The following is a 20,487-nucleotide window of genomic DNA, read 5'->3' on the forward strand; positions in this document are numbered from 1 at the left end:
GAAAAATATTAGCGTGCATACATGACCAACTCCCAAAAGAAAATAAATTAAATAAATTAGTCGGAAGCTATTGGAGCGGAAACTCTATTTCCAACCCGTATAACCAATGCCCATCGTAGTTGCATTTTTTTCAGAGTCCTAACTTAGCCACATCTAGAGTTTGTAGCTAAGCCGAAACTTACCATTGTGGTTTTTCTAAATTAGTTTCCGGACAAACAATCATTAAACACAATAGCAAATGTCTAATATCGTTAGCTAGTTGGTTTCTTAAGCGGGTAGAACAACTTCCACGGGTGTGAAAAAGAATATAAGATGCAACTTTAGTGTAAAATGTGCGCACAAAATTCCATCCACAATAGAGATAACACCCGTTTAGGAGCGAACAACAATGGCAATTGATTGTATACATGAACAACAAAAAAAAATCCAAATACCTGGCCTATAATACGAGAGTCATGATAAGTTCCGGTAGCCAACAAAAGAGTTCTCCCACGACTTTTCTTTTATCTTTTTTGAGGTAAATTTTGTTCCAAGGGACAACTTACAAATCGCATAACAATTTTAATACATATAGATCTGGCAGTGGCCAACCTAAGAAGATTTGGTTCTTTTTGGTGATTGCCGATCGACTGATCGAGTACTATATTACATTCAATGATTCAAGACTCGAGGCAGTAGAAGTAAGAAAAGAAATGATTCAAAATGGTAGTATGGTACTACTATAAAAGTCTTAAACTTATTTGGTAATCACTAATCAAATCAGTTATCACTATCAAAAGGAAAATATCAATGTGATAATAAAGATTAGTAGCCTTTTCCAATACAAAGTAGACTTGAGATGGAAAAAACAATTTTGTCAAAAATGGCATGAATGATGAATAGTTGAAACATCCATACTCATCCGATACCTTCCTTCCAAACTCTTTCAATTCCGTGTAACATTCAACATCGTTACAAAAATGGAGACACGCACGTTCTAGTGCTTGCAAGGTGATTGAACCAAACCACGGCTTTTACTGTCCAAATTCCCCATGGCTGCTAATATTACCTCAGTTTGCTTAGGGGTGTGCCATCCCTAAGATCAAAGATATTTTATCTTGTATGGAATTGGGTATAACAAAATAAATTGGTACCCCTATTTGCAATCTTGAATTTCTCCGATAAAAATACAATATCTTAACAACATCCATTTGGCTTATGCATAAAAGGCTCTAAAGCTCGAAAGCTTGAATTTATGAAAAAGCCAAAGAATCGAAGTCGCCCTGTAGGCACAATACTGGCTCTTACAAAATATATCAATGAGAGCATTTGGGTGCACCTGAAAATGTAGTTACCCCAGTTTTTTACTGTCCAAATCTACCCCAATTTGTTTAGGATATGTCATCCCAAAGTCTAAAATGTTTTATCTTATATGAAATTTGGTACACCTCCAAATATACTAATACCCTGTTAGCAATCTTGAAATTTCCCTGGTAAAAAAACAATATCTTGAAAACATCCATTTGGCTTTTGCATAGAAGACTCTTCAGGCTCGGAATCTTGAATTTTTAAAAAAGCCTAGAATTGGAGTTTCCTCCTAAGCACAATACTTGCTCTTACAAAATATATCATTTAGAATGCTTGGATGCACCCGAAAATTTAACTTTTCAGAGGTTAGGTTGAAAATAAATTTTTATAACCACTTTAAGAAGCAAAACATATACTCTTCGTGAAGCAAGATTTTTTGGCCTTGACTTCTGAAACCGCTTTCTACGTCTATTTTTGAAGCTTATCATGGAGGCCCCAAATTTTTAGTTTTAAGGGCTCACAAAATGATATAATAAGGCCATTAAATAATAATCTCTAAAATTCTTTATTCTACTAATTTTGTTAATGGCAAGAATATTCTCAACCAATCGTGATGAAAATGATGATCATTTACAAAAAAAACTAAATCTAAAATCATGATGAAGATGATGATCATAGAAAAACCAATATCTATTATTCTTCTTCCTCAATTCTTCTTCTCCATCGCGATGAAGCTGACGATCATAAAAAAAAAAAAAACCAAGAAAACCCACTATTTATTTTTGTTTTTGATTGCCGAAAAAATTCTATTCAATTAAGTTAGAGTTAGAAAAAACAAATTTCTGAAACTGTGTACGGTTGGGAGTTCTTTATTTCCCAACCGTAAGCATCATATATGGTATGATTTCCAAACCTACCCACACCATAGGATTGAGAAATGTGAAATCTTCCAACCGAAGAAAATTCCAGGGCAACGTACGGTCGGGAAAGCAAACCGTAAACATCTTATATGGCGGGAAATATGTACCGTACGTAAACTCAGGATGACCTACGGTTGAGAAAATTGGGCATGAACTTTTCCTTAAAAATTCACTTACGGTCTAGAAAGCGAAATTTCCAAACCGTATATCAATCCTACGATGGGGAAAACATGTACTCTGAACCGAATATTTGATTTACGGTTGCGAAATCGGAGATTTCCCAACTGTATGTTGTTCTGAAATTGAATTCTAAATCGTTTATTTGATCAAATCCATTGTATTCATGCAATAAAACCCAACGAAAAACGATGGGGTTTTCATTCTTACCTGATTAAAGCCGTTATGATGGCAAAAAAATGAGTTTTTAAAACTAATTTCCAAAATCATAATTTGGTCACATCTAACCTATTCATCATCAGGATGGAGAAGAAGAGGAGATGAATTAGAATTAGACCAGATTTAGGATTATTTTTTTTGGTTTTATTTAGATCTAGGTTAATCATTAAAGAGTATTTTTGAACTTAAAACCATTTGGTTGGAGTCCTATAATAATAGGCTTCTAATTATTGGTTCCCAAACAAGTGTTATAAGAAAAATACCATAGGGGCAAAACATGACTTTTTACTCCCATGTGCATTGGGAGTTTGGACCGACCCGATCATAGTTTGGCTGCACCCAATTCCATGTGATACCCAACTTGGGCGTCTGGCTGCCCGTCTGTTGAATACACAATTTGGGACCAAACCCCAAGTAGTTTTAGCGTGTCTGTCGTTCTTATTTGAAAATATTGTCTTAACCCAAATTAGTTGAATGATCGTTATCAACTTATCACACATTCCAATATAAATACTGCAGCACCACTGACATGAAAATTTGCAATTCATCGCAGTGATCTGTTGGAGAGTACTTGAATTCTACTTCTACATCATGAAGACTGTAAGGGGGGTTCTCATTGGATTTCTAGTAATCCAGCTGGCTGCCTCTGTCTCATTAGTTCATTTCAGAGAGGCCATCAACTATCATGATAGCCGGTCAGAACAGTTTAATCGGAGTTGGTTTCCTGCTGGATTCACTTTTGGAACAGCTTCTTCTTCATATCAGGTAATGCCCGCAAATTATTAACTATAGAAAGAAGGTTTTGTTCAGAGTATTTTGAATTGGAATTCATCCGTTTTTGTGGTTGGTTAAAATGCAGTATGAAGGTGCAGCAAGTAAAGATGGTAGAGGACCAAGTATTTGGGATACGTTCACCCACAAATTTCCAGGTATCTTGAATTTGAGTTGTCCGATCAACAATGAATTTTACAGAACTAAGAACCAATTTTCCGGAAGCACAAGTAGGTTATAGAAGGTGGAAGCAACTAAAAGCTGCTGAGTATAATTTTAAGAAATAACTTTTCGACTTGATTAAATTGAAAAGTCAAAAATTAAATTGAGAATTAAATTTAGAATGGCTTCTACTGGAAAAAAAACAAAAATGTGATTTCTATGCGAAGCAATTTTTTATTTTTCTTTAATTTCGAAAAACTATTTTTGCTTCGCGTGGCCAAAAGTTGGTTTCTTGAATAATTTTTGACTTTTTGACTTAATTAAATTAAAAAAAATTACTTCTTCTATAGCATCTAAGCATATTTCATAGGATTTTTGGACTCCAAAAGTTAAAGAGTTTAACTTCTTGCTTCTGTCAACCACAGGAGTGTGAAATTAATAAAGAACAATTGGCTTTGTAAAAAAATTACTTTTTAATTTGAAAAGCCATTCTAAATTTTCCAAGCAATTTTTTAACTTTTCGATTTAATTAAGTTAAAAGGTGATTTCTGAAAGTGTATCCAATCTCCAAACACCTTCTTACTCTACAAGTTAGAAGCAAAAACAATCTGCTTCATAAAATAAGTAACTTTTTTTATTTTATTGTATTCCCAAATTAATTTTTGGCTTTTCGGTCTAATCAAGTCCCAAAATGAATTTTTAAAATGCATCCAAATAGCCTATTAACATAGACTTTGTAAAGAAGGTGCATGGTTTAACATGATGATGAACATCTAATTGGGTGGTGTAACAGAAAAGATACTTGATGGTAGCAATGGAGATGTAGCGGTTGACTCTTATCATCAGTACAAGGAGGATGTTAAGATTATGCAAGAAATGGGATTGGACAGTTACAGATTTTCCATCTCTTGGTCCAGAATACTACCAAGTAAGAAATGCATATACTCAGTCAAGAAATTTCGCAAACGCTTTCCGGTTGTTAAGTTTTTCTTTTAAGATATTCACGTTATTTGAAAAAAAAAATCAGCCGGGAAATTAAGCGGAGGAGTAAACAAAGAAGGGATCAAGTATTACAACAACCTCATCAACGAACTCTTATCAAAAGGTACATAATCTTGATATACAACGCGTATTTTATCAAAATTCGTTTTAGCAAAAAATTTAAATGCAAATGATGAAATGAGCAAGCTTGCAGGTGTACAGCCCTATGCGACGCTGTTTCACTGGGATCTTCCCCAAGGCCTTGAAGACGCATATGGGGGATTTTTAAGCCCTCACATTGTGTAAGCTTTGAACCGAAACTTTTGATTTATGAAGGTAAGAAATGCTAACATGCAATCAATTTGCATATACCAGGGATGACTTCAAGGATTATGCAGAACTATGCTACAAAGAATTTGGTGATAGAGTTAAGCATTGGATCACATTAAATGAGCCATGGACATTTAGCAACGGGGGTTATGCATTGGGAAATTTCGCACCTGGTCGATGTTCTAAGTACGTTGACCCTAACTGCACTGCTGGTCATTCCGGGACTGAACCCTATTTGACTGGTCATTATCAGCTCCTATCTCATGCTGCCGCAGTCCATGTTTATAAGCTCAAGTATCAGGTATATTTACATATACACTAAACAAGCGTAATGGAGATGAATTTTTATGTTTAGATATGTTACATGTGAATATTAATGAAGGCATCACAAAAGGGACAAATTGGAATCACATTAGTGTCTCACTGGATGGAACCCTTTTCCAATGCTAAAAGTGATCAACATGCTGCGCTTCGAGCCCTCGATTTCATGTACGGTTGGTAAGTATTTCCACCCCTCAATAACTTCCCAAACATCAAAAATTTACATCTGCTGGTTTCTGGCAATTCATAAGATCTTTTTTTTTCCCTTTAGGTTCATGGATCCATTAACATTCGGCCGATATCCACTGAGCATGCAATCTCTAGTTGGAGATAGGCTTCCAAAATTCAATAAAGAAGAATCTGACATGGTCAAGGGTTCATTCGACTTCCTCGGACTCAATTACTACACTGGCAATTACGCAGAACATGTTCTGAACGCTAATAACAATATTAATCCTAGTTACACCACTGATGCTCAAGCTAAGCAAACTAGTAAGTTTGTTTTGAACTACTAGTACATAGTAGCTTTTTTGCTGGTTCAGGACTTTTTGTAAGTCCGAGTTACATTATTCTTAGCTAGCTTATTAACAGTGCTGCTTTTTATTGTGACAGCTGACAGAAATGGCGTTCCCATCGGTCTTAAGGTTTGAGCTTGCATATTATGTATTTTTTGTTGTAAACATTTCTTAATTGGAACGAAACACTAATGGTTTGATTATCAAATGTGCAGTCGGGATCTCCTTGGTTGCATGTGTACCCACAAGGAATGAGAAGTTTACTACATTACACAAAACGAAAATACAAGAATCCTGTAATTTACATTACTGAAAATGGTAAATAAATTATTGAAAAATTTATGGTTCTATCTGATGTTCTCAGTTAATCATATGGGTTCTTGTAGTCCAATTATCTGTGGTAATTGTGCACGTATTAGATTTATTTATTCTTCTATGTTTATTGTGTTGTTTTTAGGGATATCAGAGAAAAATGATCCAACATTACCATTGAAGGAAGCGTTGAAGGACGACTTGAGGATCACTTACTACCATAGCCATCTCTACCAAGTTCAAATAGCTATCAAGTAAGCTAAACTCAAGTCTCTGCTTCTCGATCTTTTTGCCTGGCCAGCAGCCAGACTTTATGTTTCACAAGAATGGATACGTTAACACTTTTCATGGTTCTATAAAACTGAAATGAATTACATTTTTTTTCGAACTCAAGTCATTGGTAATGTCATCCACTGAATTTTTACCACCGTATTACAGTTTAACATCATCATTTTATTTATTTACTTATTTATTGCAAATGGTGCAGGGAGGGTGTTGATGTCAGGGGATACTTTGCATGGTCTTTGCTAGACAACTTTGAGTGGAATGCTGGCTACACAGTTAGGTTTGGGATCAGTTTTGTGGACTATAAAGATGGTTTATTGAAGAGATATCCTAAATCTTCTGCACTATGGTTCAAAAACTTCCTCAAGAAACCCTAGATGATCAATGCATGTGCAAAATGCCAATTATATATTATTTACAGCGTAATTAAGAGCCAATGTATAATTCAGATTCTATGCAACAATAAATAAAAGGTTGAATTTCTATGTGATTTTTCTCTAATGAATTGTGTAGTTTGAAATACTAGAAAAAATGGATGAAGTGTCTGAGAAATAAATAAAGAGAAATTGAGAAATATACACCTATCCAAAACCCAGTTTACAAATATATGCCCATTTTTTTTTCAACTTTTCAAATATACCTCTGTCTCCACTTTTCCATCCATCTTGGTTAAGTCTCATTGAATTGTTACTGATTTACCCTTTACTCATTGACACGTTGCCCTTCTTCATCATTTTAAAGGTTCATTGATCTCGGTTCATGATCGTTTCACCATTTTCAGGTTCATTATATCATTCCCCAAAATGTACATCATGTTAGAGCATTGCTCGGTCGAACTCGCATGCGTTGCTATCTAAAGCATGTTTGTCAATGTTAGTGATCAAAACTATAAGTCTTGATTTCTAGTCTATTATAGCTACGTCTCGGACTAGGATAGAAAGTGTAGTTGAACTCAAGGACTTCATGGAGATTCATCATACAAGTAGAAGAACTACTCAAGGAACCGATGGAACTTCTCGACAAAAAGGTATGTGAAGACTTGAACTTATCTATCACTCAAAAGTCTATCTACTCTATCTACTACTCTTTGAGACAAGAAGTCGTATGTTGTATATATAGACTTTGATTATATACATTTGGTATTTCGAACCGAGTATACCTCGCCTATCTATATCTTGAAATATGAATTGGTAAGCTTTTCGATTTAACCAAGTTTATCTTTACCATGTGATGAAAGTCATGATATGTTTCAATCATCTTGAAAATTGTTTTGGGGAGAAATAGTGTAACAACTATATAACGTCCTATAAGAATGTTTCAATGATTGAAATGAGAGTTTAGATTACATAACAAATGGTGGACATAAGCATTGTTGTGGAAACACATTTATGTATAAGTCCTATTCCTTGAACCAAAGTTTGCGAACTTTGTTGATCAAGAAAACCGGAAGAATGGCGTGAGCCAAGTCCGCGAACTGCCTAAGTTCTCAAAACCAAGAATTTTTGTTGGATTTGACAAACTACTTGCATGAAACTAAGTCCGCGAACCGGCGAAGTTATCATACCCGAGAATTTTTGCTGGAGTTTGTAAACTCTGCCCGGTAACTTAAGTCCGCGAACCTAGTTTGCGAACTTGAGAAGGTTATATATCTGAAGATGATTTCTGAACTAAAACTTAAAAAGACTAAGGAATGCAGTTTGCAAACCGTGGCTATAAAAGTTCATGAACCGATTCAAGTGAATCAAATCATCTTTGCTTCAATTGTGTCTTGTGTAGTACATAAGAGTTCCTTGCAATTGAACAACTCTCTAACTAGTTCATTTGAAATCATTTGAACTAGTTATGGTGAAGAATAACATTGTTGATATGAAATGCTCATATGGCTAACCATTTGGTTAACTATTGTTGAACCAACAAGTGCATACGTTTGGGTACGGTTAACAAACCTAGAAGCGTGCATTATCAAGTGTGTGTAACAAGATAAGTTTTCGATCTAACGGTTGAGAACTATTAGCTTGAATCTAAATCAGGTTTTCATCTAACGGTGAATATTGATTGCTTTGTTACCAAGGTAACTTAATTGCAAACCCTGATTTCAAAGACTATATAAGAGGAACTCTAGTATCTGTGCAAAACTAATCCCCACACCTCACATGTGATACTAGTTTGCATACTAGAGTCGGTTCTCCTTTAACCTTTGGATTTCTTCTTCTAAAACCAGGTTAACAACTTAAAGACTTCATTGGGATTGTGAAGACATACCGATACTACTTTTATCGTAGTTATGTGATCTGATCTTGCATCTTCTATCGTAGGAGTACAATCATATTGATTGGCTTGAGATTGATATCTCTGATAGGCAAGATATAAAAATTAATCACAAACATCTTCGTCTCATTGTTTGTAATTCCGCAATATCTTGTTGCGCTACCATACGATTAAGATTGTTGTGAGGTGATTGATAACTCTACGTTGTTCTTCGGGAATATAAGACCTGATTATAAATTGGTTCATGTTCACCTTGATTATTATCAAAAGACGGAACAAAAACCTTTTAGGGTTTATCTGTGGCAGACAGATTGATCCTTTGATAGACTTGTCTGTGTGAGACAGATTTGTTTATTGTCAAGTCTTCGACTTTGGGTCGTAACAACTCTTAGTTGTGGGTGAGATCAGCTAAGGGAATCAAGTGCGCATTATCCTGCTGGGATCAGAGGCGTATGGAGTACAACTGTACCTTGCATCAGTGGGAGACTAATTGGGGTTCAACTACAGTCCAGTCCGAAGTTAGCTTGGAGTAGGCTAGTGTCTGTAGCGGCTTAATACAGTGTGTGTTCAATCTGGACTAGGTCCCGGGGTTTTTTCTGCATTTGCGGTTTCCTCGTTAACAAAATTTCTAGTGTCTGTGTTATTTCTATTTCCGCATTATATTGTTTTATCTTTATAATTGAAATAATACAGGTTGTGCGTTTAGATCATCAATTAGAATAATCCAACCTTTGGTTGTTGATTGACATTGATTGATCCTTGGATATTGGTCTTTGGTACCATCCAAGTTATTCCTTGTGTTTGATTAAAGACTCGTTGATTTCTATTAGCTTGAGTAAATCAAAACAAGAGAGAGATATTAACTCCTTGAGATACTTTTACCTATATTGAGTCTGACTGTCTAGTTGATTCTCTAGACAGTATTTCGGAGTTAGTCCATACAGATTGCTGGTTTTCTTTTTACGTTTCTTTTTTTTTTCCAGAATTTTCTAGCAATTTATGACCAGCTGTTGAGCGGGTCTTTTATTTTTTTCTTGCATGTTATGACCACCTGTGTAGCGAGTCTAAAATTAAAAACAAAAAAACAAAAAAAAATGATCAGCTGTGTAGCGGGTCTATTGTTTTGTTTTCTTATCATTTTCTTATGATCAGCTGTTGAGCGGGTCTTAAAAAAAATTAAAAAAATAAAAAAATAAAATTAGTTGTTGGCATGACAATTGAGCTGGCTTCTCTTGATGCTTTGAATGATTTTCTCAATTTCGTCGCAAACGCCAAGTGAGCTGCAATTTAGGCGTTTATTCCTCGGATGATCGAAATAGCTTGTACTTTCTACAAAAGCACTAAAATAGTATCGTTAACCAAAATATCGAGTCCTAGCTAATATAAATATGGGTATAAAATGTAGCATTTACATGCTTATCAATTGTTAAGCGAAATATTGGGTGGTGTTGTTAGACCCCCGTTTTTCACATCATTCCCAAGTTCATGGTTCCCAAATTATAGGTACAGGGTTCCCAAGTTATAGGGTTCATCGTTTCAAATTGGTGGGAAATCGACCTTGCACAAAGGAGATGTGGTTCTGGGATAAATAAGACTTTTGAGATAACTGTCACATTGCGCTTAAATGGATGGAATCCGTTTTTTCAAAAAACAAGATAGTGGGACCAAGTCAAAACAGGCCTATATTCGAAAAGTTCAAAAAAAAACTGGCCTATGCTGAAAACGCAAAAAAAAAAGAAGCCTATATTTCCAAATCGCCCAAAATTGCAATTGTTCATAGGTTGTTGAACATTTTTTATCTAGTAACACTACAATCATTTATTTGACATATAATTATTTATACAGTTGTTTGAGGGTGAAAACGGTTTCTGCTGATTTTGGTAATTTCGGGTGTGTGGGTGAGAAACGAATTTAAACCCTAAACAATGTACTCCAAGGGAGTACTTTAGATTCGAGAGATCAATCTGTACAAATCCGGCCTAAGCAAAGAAATGGTCATTCAAGACTTACTTCGGTCACAAAGTGAATGAGAAGGGTTGGTTTTGGGGAGGGAAGCGAAGAAAGTGTTGAGACCAGAATAGTTGATTCTGGAAGAGTAGTTGTTTCACAACTTGTATCAGAAAGTGGGAAGCTAACAGATGGAAAGCTAGCAAATGTTTTCTGAGTGTTGTATCCTCCTGACCTGAACTTGTTGTTCGGTGGAAATAGGTAATGCCTATTTATATAAGTCGAAGTGAAACGTACTCTGGTCTCATTAAGAAATGGAAAATGGATGAGTAAATGGGAGGAGGTGGTAACTGGTAACGCTTGGAATTGATGTTCCATAAAAGAAAGTGTTTCACCATTACTCCCTGTATTTACTAACCGCCTCATCCTTATGACACTTTCTTATAACGAGCGTAGTGTACGCCGCACGCTGTAAACCGCCAAACCAATAACCAATGAGCATCCCCCAGTTTGTGACATGTGTTGATGTCTCGAGTGTTTTCGTGGAAAATATGTAGCATGTTGTTGTTGTCTGGCAAGTTGAGCTTGGGAGACTTGCAGGCTCGGTGGTGACCTTCAACGGTCGAGATTTTGCATCTTAAGAAGAAGGTATCCATTGATTATTGCAACCTTTCGTTATGTAGCCTGTGGCATGAAAGCATAATCAGTATGGCTTTAATATGGCCCAGTTTAGGCGCGGCCAAAAGTTAGGGATTTGGCTTTGTTTAGGCGCGACCAAACTAGGGCCAAAGGTTGCCATGTGTTAGCTGGTAACCTTGGACGGCTAAGATCTGCATCTTAGATGAAAAAGTGGCCGTTGATTGTTGCAGGCCTTCGTTTTGGTAACTGCATAGGGAAGGTCGGCATGGTATGGCGCGACAAGGTGGTTGACATGCCATTGGCACATGTGGCATGGCATGCCTTGGCGCGGTTTGGCGTGGAAAAACTAGGTTTTTGGGCCAAAGGTTACCATGCGTTGTTTGGCGACCTTGGACGGCTAGGATTTGCATCCAGGATGGAAGAGTGGTCGTTGATCTTCGCACGCCTTTGTTTAGGTAGCCATATGGGGAAGGCCGGCATGGTATGGCGCGACAAGGTGGTTGACATGCCATTGGCACATATGGCATGGCATGCCTTGGCGCGGTTTGGCGTGGCCAAAACTAGGGTTTTGGGCCAAAGGTTACCATGCATTGTTTGGAGACCTTGGACGGCTAGGATTTGTATCTAGGATGGAAGGATGGTCGTTGATCGTCGCACGCATTCGTTTTGGTAGCCGCATAGGGAAGGACGGCATGGTATGTCGCGGCAAGGTGGTTGGCATGCCATTGGCACATGTGGCATGACATGCCTTGGCACGTTTTGGCGTGGCCAAAACTAGGGTTTTGTGCTAAAGGTTACCATGCGTTGTTTGGCGACCTTGGACGGCTAGGATTTGCATCTAGAATGGAAAGGTGGTCGTTGATCGTCGCACGCCTTCGTTTTGGTAGCCATATATGGAAGGCCGGCTTGGTATGGCGCGGCAAGGTGGTTGGCATGTCATTGGCACATGTGGCATGGCATTCCTTGGCGCGGTTTGGCGTGGCCAAAACTAGGGTTTTGGGCAAAAGGTTGCCATGCGTTGTTTGGCGACCTTGGACGGCTAGGATTTGCATCTAGGATGGAAGGGTGCTCGTTGATCGTCGCACGCCTTCGTTTTGGTAGCCGCATAGGGAAGGCCGACATGGTGGGGCCAAGGCCAATGGCCCGGATGGTTTGGCATAGTGCGGCCAAGGGTTTGGTACGGACGGCTTGGCATGGTGGAGCCAAGGCAAGGTGCGGGTGGCTCTGCATGGTGGGGCCAATGGTTTGGCATGCCATTGGCACATGGTGCGGCTAGCATGGTTGGCGTGCCTTGGCACGGTAGACGTGGATGGCATGGTTTTCCATTGGCACAGTGGTGCGGCTGGTATGGTTGGCATGCCTTGGCGCGGAGATGTGGCTGGCATGGTTTTCCATTGGAACAGTGGTGCGGCTGGCATGGTTGGCATGCCTTGGCGCGGAAATGTGGATGGCATAGTTTACCATTGGCACAGTGGTGCGACTGGAATGGTTGGCATGCCTTGGCGCGGAGATGTGGATGGAATGCTTTGTCATTGGCACAGTGATGTGGCTGGCATGGTTGGCATGCCTTGGCGCGGAGATGTGCTGGCATGGTTTGACATTGGCACAGTGGTGCGGCTGGCATGGTTGACATGCCTTGGAGAGGATATGTGTCTGGCATGGTTTGCATTGGCACAGTAGTGCGGCTGGCAAGGTTTGCATGCCTTGGCGCGGTAGCATGAGAATTAGGGTTTGGCATAGATGATGTCGGTCAATGTTAAGGGTTATGCCGTGGAACGTGACACATAAAAAAAAGGTACCCTGGTAATTCTTATTAGGCATGCTGATCGATTCAATAAATGTGTTAATGGTCATAGTGACGTCATGTCAGTTGTACGGTTTTACGATTTTAACCCTAAGCTAAAAACCACCATCAACATTAAGGCCCCTGCTTAGCTCGGAACAGGAGCATTGTTGCGAGGTAAGCATAAGATGGTGACGGGAAAGGACAAAAATCGAAACGACAAGTCGTGGAAAGATGGTCAGGAAGGTACGACTAACCTTTTCGAGAGGTAAGGAGAGTCCATGATCCTCCTGTTTGGCGGCCTTACGTAGATTCTATTCGTGGTGTAGACCATGAAGTGGTGAGATGAAGATCGTCGGCTTAGTATGGCTATGCATCACTTTGGCTGGGTTAGGGAACATCATGACGCTGGCTTGGCGATTTGTCGGTGTTGGTGCGTCAAGTCATGGCGCGGACGGCTTGGCATGGTGGGGCCAAGGAAATGGCGCAGTTTGGTGAGGCAAAGCATGCGCGGATGGTTTGGCATATGGGGCCAAGACATGGCGCGGTCCTGGAGAGGCAAGCATGGCGGACGTCTTGGCGTGGTGGGGCCAAGAAAATGGCGCGGACGGTCTTGGCATGGTGATTGGTCTTCGTGGGCCTGGTTGCCTCTTTTCCTTACTTGACTCAAATAGGAAGTCTTTTCCTTATTCAAACTCCCAAGTATCACGCCTATAAAAGGAGGGTCGGCTATTCTTTTACTTCAGACCTATATTTTTTTTATTCTGGACGTGTGGTAACAGTAAAGCGGACGAGCGAATCCCAGGTATGTCTTCCAACACTTCCTCTTTAACTTGCTTTTCTTGTTTTTTTTTTTGTGTTAGTGCAAACCCTAACTATAGGCGTACCTTTCCATGAACTTGTAGAAATGTTGTCCTTATGTGTTGGTATGAATCCTAGCCGTAGGTATGCTTTGCACGAACTTGTAATAACATTTAGGCGTGAATACCGTAGTGATGTTAGCCGCCTCAATTACCGTGCAAAGTAGGCATGCATGAGCTGGTAATTGTCATTCCCTTCCCGCAAAAACCTATCTTCTAGGGTTTACTCCTTTTCCTGGTGTGACGGTGTGTATGGTTCCCGTGGTGGGGCGCGCCTCCTCGGTCGGGCACAAATTTCCCGCTGCAGAGTATGGTATTGGCATGAGGTGGTGATGCAGGGTCTTTCAGTCCCCATTTCTTTGCCTATGCGCATTATGACTTTGAAACAAATTGGCTTGCGTCCAGGATGGAACTCCTGTGTCTGATAAAATAATTTCCATGCACTTTCCATAATAATTTCTCTTCGTATTGTTCAATTGTAGTTATTTCAAAGGTGGAAGTAGCGTGAGAGAATTTTCGTTAGAATGTCATTTGAGAAAAGTTCTGCCGTACCGAAAGATGTTGGAAATTCCAAGCCAAACATAGATGATGAGTTCTTTATAACATCCGCCACGATTAGGAGAAATCATCCCAAGTATGTGTCGATTCTTCTGACTGGTCCGGAAAGTGAAGGAGAGGCCCGGTCGGTTCGTCCAGGAGGTGTAATAAGGTTTTGTCTTCAGAGGAAAGAGTATCATGCTTCTCCTATTGACTTTAAAATCTCTGTGAGTCCGTCGCGTACCTTTGAGAAATGGATGCGATTCATGATTATCCAGGAATGTGTAACAGCCAGTTTGACCAAGGCGCAGATCATTGATGATGTCGCGGCTTCCGCAGTGCTTCAAATTAGGAAAGATATTCCAGGCTTGGTTGCTTTTATTTTCAGATGGTGTCCATACACTCACACGGCCATATGCATGTGAGGTGAAATGACTATATCTGGTGGGCCCGGAGATATGTATAAAATTAAGCGCAGAGAAACGGGGGCCTACAGTAATACCGCAAGTGCACGGTCGTCAGTTGTAGCTCGTGCAAGTACGGGTCGATCCACAGAGATCGGGTGTGTTTTGTAGTGTTTAGCTATTTGGGCTCTAAATTGCTATTGTTGGGCTTTGAATACCCTTTGAGATGGGTTGAACTGAGCTTGGGCTCAGTTGGTCCTTGAAGTGTAAATGGGCTTGTGATTGAAGTTGGCTTTGGCCTTATTCCTAAGAATGAACTGGGCTTAGTCTTTAAACTTAGGCTTGGGCTGAACTGGGCCTTTTCTTGTTCTGAACCTATTTCTGGGCCTTAATGAACTAAACCTTGGGCTTTGTACCTTTGGAATTGCACTGGGCCTTGGGCTTTAAACCTTTGGTTTCAATGAACTGAATTGGATTGGGCTCAGCTTGATGGGCCTTTGCTTGGCTGCAGGAAGCAGCAGCAACAACAGCAGCAGCAGCACAAGTGCTGCACAGCAGCAGCAGCAGCTTGGCAGAGGAAGAGAGCAATGCAGCAGTGGTGCTGCAGCAGACAACAGCAACAGCAGCAGCAGAAGGGCAGCTGCAAGGGAAGTGGAGTGGCAGCAGGAACTGCAGAAAGGCAGCAGCAGTAGCTGCAAGGGAAGTGGAGTGGCAGCAGGAACTGCAGAAAGGCAGCAGCAGCAGCTGCAAGGGAAGGAAAGGCAATGCAGCACAAGTGCTGCACAGCAGCTGCAGGGCAGTGGAATAAGAGAAATGCAACAGATTTGCAGCAAGCCAAAAGAAGTAGCAGCAATAGAAGTAAATCAGCAAATAAAATGAACATGGAAGTAAAACAGTGACAGAAACAAAGAACAAAGCAACTACAAGCATAAAACAGTGCAAGATGAACCAAGGCCTAAGCCAAGGGCAGGGATGTGGTGAAGCTGAAATGAAGCAAGGTTAGGCTAAGGCATTCAGGAGGTATACTAAAAGAATGGGAAGAGAACTAGCTTGCTATAAGCACTAGTTTCTCCCAATGCACAATCAACACTGCATCCTAAGCATACACAAGGAATGGCAAGAAAATCAGCTTGCTATAAGCACTGATTTCTTCCATTGCACAATTAGTTCAAAGCTTCAGATGTATCTAGCCTAGCATTCCATCAAATGTGACAGCAAATTACACATAACAGTAGACATGTAACTGACAGTGAGCAAGCAACAAACATGAACATAACTAACTGACTAACAATGAACAAAACTGAAATACTAACAGGAATTGATTTAACCTAACATGATAAACTAACACTAACAGGAAGCAAAAGGATTAACAGTAACATCAACAGAACATAGTAGACATGAACAAGAAACTGAACTGAGCTGAAATTGAATTTAACATGTGAACTGAAATTAACAGGACATGAAAGTCCTGGATGTTGGCTAGTCCAAACATCCTCTCTCACACACACCCACAGTCCCAATTTATACCCAATTACATAATTAGGGTTTACACCCTTTTCACCCAAAAATCCAAAATAAAACAGTACAATTAGGTTTACTGTTTTTCTAATGTCATGGGTCTAATTGAGCCCATTCCCCTACTCTAATCCTCTCCTGGTACGGTCCCAACATGAATTAGGGTTTCTAGAAAAACCCCCAAATTACAGAGAAATTAGGGCTTGAAATTAAACTCACCTAACATGTGATTTGACGAGTCTTCTTTCGACCCATTCTTCTCCTCAGTCTCCTGCTCCATTCCCATGCTTCAATTACGTCTTATAGCCTCACCTAGTTTATTGATTTATCACCTAGGGTTTCAGTGGTGAAAAATCAATAAGTTAGATGGCTATAGAGGTAGGGGAGGTAGCTACGGCGTGTAGGTGGTGTTTGGTGGTGATTTGGTGTAGGTTAGGTGGTAGAGATGATGGTGACAGAGGTGGAGAAGGTGGTGGTGTACGGTGGAAGGGGAAGGCTCTGCAAACAGGGTATGGTGGTGAAGGAGAGGGGCTCGATGGTTTGGGAGAAGGGTGCGTTTGGGTAGGGTGTAGGTGCTCGGTCGCTAGGGTGTGAGGCGGGTCTATCAAGAGATGATGTTTCGTGAGATGGGCCGTGGGATGTGAAGCTGGTTGGTAGATCGGACGGTGATACGGAGGCAAGCGGGTATCGACCGTCGGATGAATGGATACAACGAAACGGACGGTACTTGATGGAGTTAGGTACTGTAGTGTAAGGCTGAGATATCAAACGTTGATGAACAGCAAGGGAGCGACCGTTGGATTCAACTACCATCTAATCTGAAGGCTTGGAATTTCAGCGCTGTGGTACTCGGCAGAGACTTCGGATTTTGATGCTCTATGAAGGAGCGACCGTCGGATGCTTCTGAGAACTGATCTGATGGCTGAGAACGGAGGCGCTTTTGTGTGTAGAAAATGAGGTTGTGCGCACCATTCTTCGCGGCTTCCTTGCGTAATTTCTCCCGGCTTTTCACTACTTTTCTGCTCTTTTTGCTCCGCGACTCATCCGAACTTTATTTATTACCTAAAAATGCAAAATTAATTAATAAAAATATTTATTCTTGAAAACAATGAAAATACAGAATATGGGATAAAATGTAGAATTAATGCATAAAAGATGAGTTAAATGCCAACAAAAAGGGATAGAAATATACAATATTTGGCACTCATCAAATACCCCCAAACCTGAATTTTACTTGTCCTCAAGTAAAACAAAACTAAGGAAATCCTAACTATACCACTGTCGCTGGTCTCTCGAATGCATTTAGCGTATGCACTAAGCCTTTTAAACCACTAAGTGTCCCTAGTGGACGAGTTGAAGTCTCGTGAAGGTTTACCAGAGGTGTGCCTACAAAACCTAAGGATAAAATATAAGCTCATATTCCATCAAATGTGACATGTGCAAAACAGTTAAGCTCACAGCAAAATGGAGATGTCAATCTAGCTATCGAAGGCACAATCCCAGCACTGATAACAAAAAAATGACATGTTATAAGAGTGTAAAGTGTATCTACACATGTGTAAAGAAAGATCTGAAGTCATGACTACTAATCACCAAGAGATAGTTTCTCAGGCTAAGAACTGAGGTCGAAATCTAGCTAGCTGTCCGGACTTTACGAGAATTGTGAATGAGTTGGAGGTATTTCACAATTACTCGCGTTGTACATCAATGGCATACACCCTCCTTGCTTATTACAATGAAACAACAAAAGATGACTATTTACATGACTCTTATTTACATTGACTACTCTCTTTTATTTTTGGAACAAGAGAGGATGGAATTGAACAATACTTGATTTTTTTGTATTTTTCTGATTTTTCTGATTTTTTTTTTTTTTTTTTTTTTTTTTTTTAAGGAAACACTTTTGATACATATACAAAAGGAAACAAAAGATTACATGACACTTTGCAAGAGGTAGCCCTTTTTGATGCACCCAGTTAAATTCGATGGTTGTCTTTCTTAATGTAACCTCCACCTTCTATCCCAACCAACCAAAGAACAAGCTAGTCAAGTTTCGTTCAGTATTCTAAAGTGATTGGCAATCGTAACTTCCTATCAAACACCTTGAAGATCGAGGCCATACATGTATTGGTAGATCGTGCGCGTGCAAATTTCTTATCACTATGTGAATTGTGCTAGAATCAGGGTGCCTAAATATCTAGACTAAGACTCCTAATAAAAATACATATTTGCACAAGAGTCAGCATTTCAAGGTAAATGAGCTCCATTTTTATGTTTTTATCATTTTTCTAATTTTTTTTGGAATTTTTCAATTTTTTCAAAAAGATGGAGTTTTGTTTTCAATTATGGCATATTATCGTGGTATCTACTCTATACCCCCAAACCTAAACTAAACATTGTCCTCAATGTTTCAAAATATGGAAAGAATTAAAATGCAACATATGGAAAGGGACATGCTGAGTAGAGTAAAAGGAGAGAGAATACCCGATTTCGGCGAAAGCAGAATTAAAACTCCGTTATTCAAGGCAAAAATCCAACATATTTCAGCCGAGATCATATTGGATTAGCAAAATATATACAAAAGGAACAAAAGGGTTTTTAAGAAATTTTATCTACTGGATTATATAAAAAAAAAAATCACCATACACCAAAAGTCTAAAGAGTTGAGGATCAACCCAAAAGAAAAAGTGTAGAGACATAGAAAGTTTCAAAACACTAAAATTGGACTTAAATGGGAGTGAGAGAATTTTTTTTTTTTTTTTTTTTTTTTTTTTTTTTTTTTTAAGGAAAATAAAATTTGGTTTTTGAATTGGGAGCACGCCCACTGTTGTCCTCTAATGGAATGGAAGGAAGGCTGCGGCCTACGAAAATCCAAGTTTTAATTTTGAAAGTTTAATTTGGCCCAGTTGGTTAAGGCCCGACGTTTGTTTTAAAACTTTGGTTTCGCGGTCCACTTTTCAAGTCCACAATCAGTTATAAGCTCAGCTGGGTTTAAACCCAGAGTCCAAAATACAAGTCCAATGAAAGAATTTAAACAAGCCCACAAATAAATTATTACAAATCCAACAGAAAATAAGAGAAGCCCAAAAATTGGCTTTAATATTACAACCCACAATTAAAAAATTGGAAGCCCACAATTCGGGTTCTCTTAAATGGGTTACCTTTTAAGCACAGCCCAGCTGCTCTGATATTGTTGCAAAAACCCAGTTGGGTTTTGGTTCTTTTCCTTGGTGGCGTCCCAGCAGAGGAAAAACAGGTTCAGAACAGCAGGTCCAACAGCAAATGAAGTGAAGCAGATGCAGATGCAAATGCTATGCAATGAAATGCAAAAATAGCTAAGAAAAACACAAGAAAAACACAGCACCAATCCCCGGCAGCGGCGCCAAAAACTTGTTAGTCCCCGGCAGCGGCGCCAAAAACTTGGTAGGCTTTGAAAGGGTGTATAAAATGATGCGCAATGAAAACGGGGGCCTACAGTAATACCGCAAGTGCACGGTCGTCAGTTGTAGCTCGTGCAAGTACGGGTCGATCCACAGAGATCGGGTGTGTTTTGTAGTGTTTAGCTATTTGGGCTCTAAATTGCTATTGTTGGGCTTTGAATACCCTTTGAGATGGGTTGAACTGAGCTTGGGATCAGTTGGTCCTTGAAGTGTAAATGGGCTTGTGATTGAAGTTGGCTTTGGCCTTATTCCTAAGAATGAACTGGGCTTAGTCTTTAAACTTAGGCTTGGGCTGAACTGGGCCTTTTCTTGTTCTGAACCTATTTCTGGGCCTTAATGAACTAAACCTTGGGCTTTGTACCTTTGGAATTGCACTGGGCCTTGGGCTTTAAACCTTTGGTTTCAATGAACTGAATTGGATTGGGCTCAGCTTGATGGGCCTTTGCTTGGCTGCAGGAAGCAGCAGCAACAACAGCAGCAGCAGCACAAGTGCTGCACAGCAGCAGCAGCAGCTTGGCAGAGGAAGAGAGCAATGCAGCAGTGGTGCTGCAGCAGACAACAGCAACAGCAGCAGCAGAAGGGCAGCTGCAAGGGAAGTGGAGTGGCAGCAGGAACTGCAGAAAGGCAGCAGCAGTAGCTGCAAGGGAAGTGGAGTGGCAGCAGGAACTGCAGAAAGGCAGCAGCAGCAGCTGCAAGGGAAGGAAAGGCAATGCAGCACAAGTGCTGCACAGCAGCTGCAGGGCAGTGGAATAAGAGAAATGCAACAGAGTTGCAGCAAGCCAAAAGAAGTAGCAGCAATAGAAGTAAATCAGCA

General features: G+C 39.8%; 1 protein-coding gene across 1 annotated transcript; it reads left to right on the forward strand.

The window, feature by feature from the left end:
* The first annotated feature begins 3,101 nt into the window (after window positions 1-3,101).
* Window positions 3,102-6,850, forward strand: LOC113355586 (beta-glucosidase 12-like). Its single transcript, XM_026598480.1, has 12 exons — window positions 3,102-3,368; window positions 3,463-3,532; window positions 4,330-4,464; window positions 4,564-4,641; window positions 4,732-4,819; window positions 4,893-5,148; window positions 5,230-5,345; window positions 5,440-5,660; window positions 5,781-5,812; window positions 5,899-6,001; window positions 6,141-6,249; window positions 6,483-6,850. The coding sequence occupies exons 1-12, from the start codon at window positions 3,195-3,197 to the stop codon at window positions 6,655-6,657; spliced, it is 1,557 nt and encodes a 518-aa protein (XP_026454265.1). The 5' UTR covers window positions 3,102-3,194; the 3' UTR covers window positions 6,658-6,850.
* Window positions 6,851-20,487: the final 13,637 nt, after the last annotated feature.

This window comes from Papaver somniferum, chromosome 3, assembly GCF_003573695.1.
Source record: "Papaver somniferum cultivar HN1 chromosome 3, ASM357369v1, whole genome shotgun sequence".
In the NCBI taxonomy this organism is placed as follows: Eukaryota; Viridiplantae; Streptophyta; class Magnoliopsida; order Ranunculales; family Papaveraceae; genus Papaver; species Papaver somniferum.

Coding starts and splice junctions, on each gene's coding strand:
- LOC113355586 (XM_026598480.1), top strand. CDS start 3,195: ATGAAGACTGTAAGGGGGGTTCTCATTGGATTTCTAGTAATCCAGCTG. Junction 4,820..4,892: donor TTTTTAAGCCCTCACATTGT/GTAAGCTTTGAA, acceptor TGCATATACCAG/GGATGACTTCAAGGATTATG. Junction 5,346..5,439: donor CTCGATTTCATGTACGGTTG/GTAAGTATTTCC, acceptor TTTTCCCTTTAG/GTTCATGGATCCATTAACAT.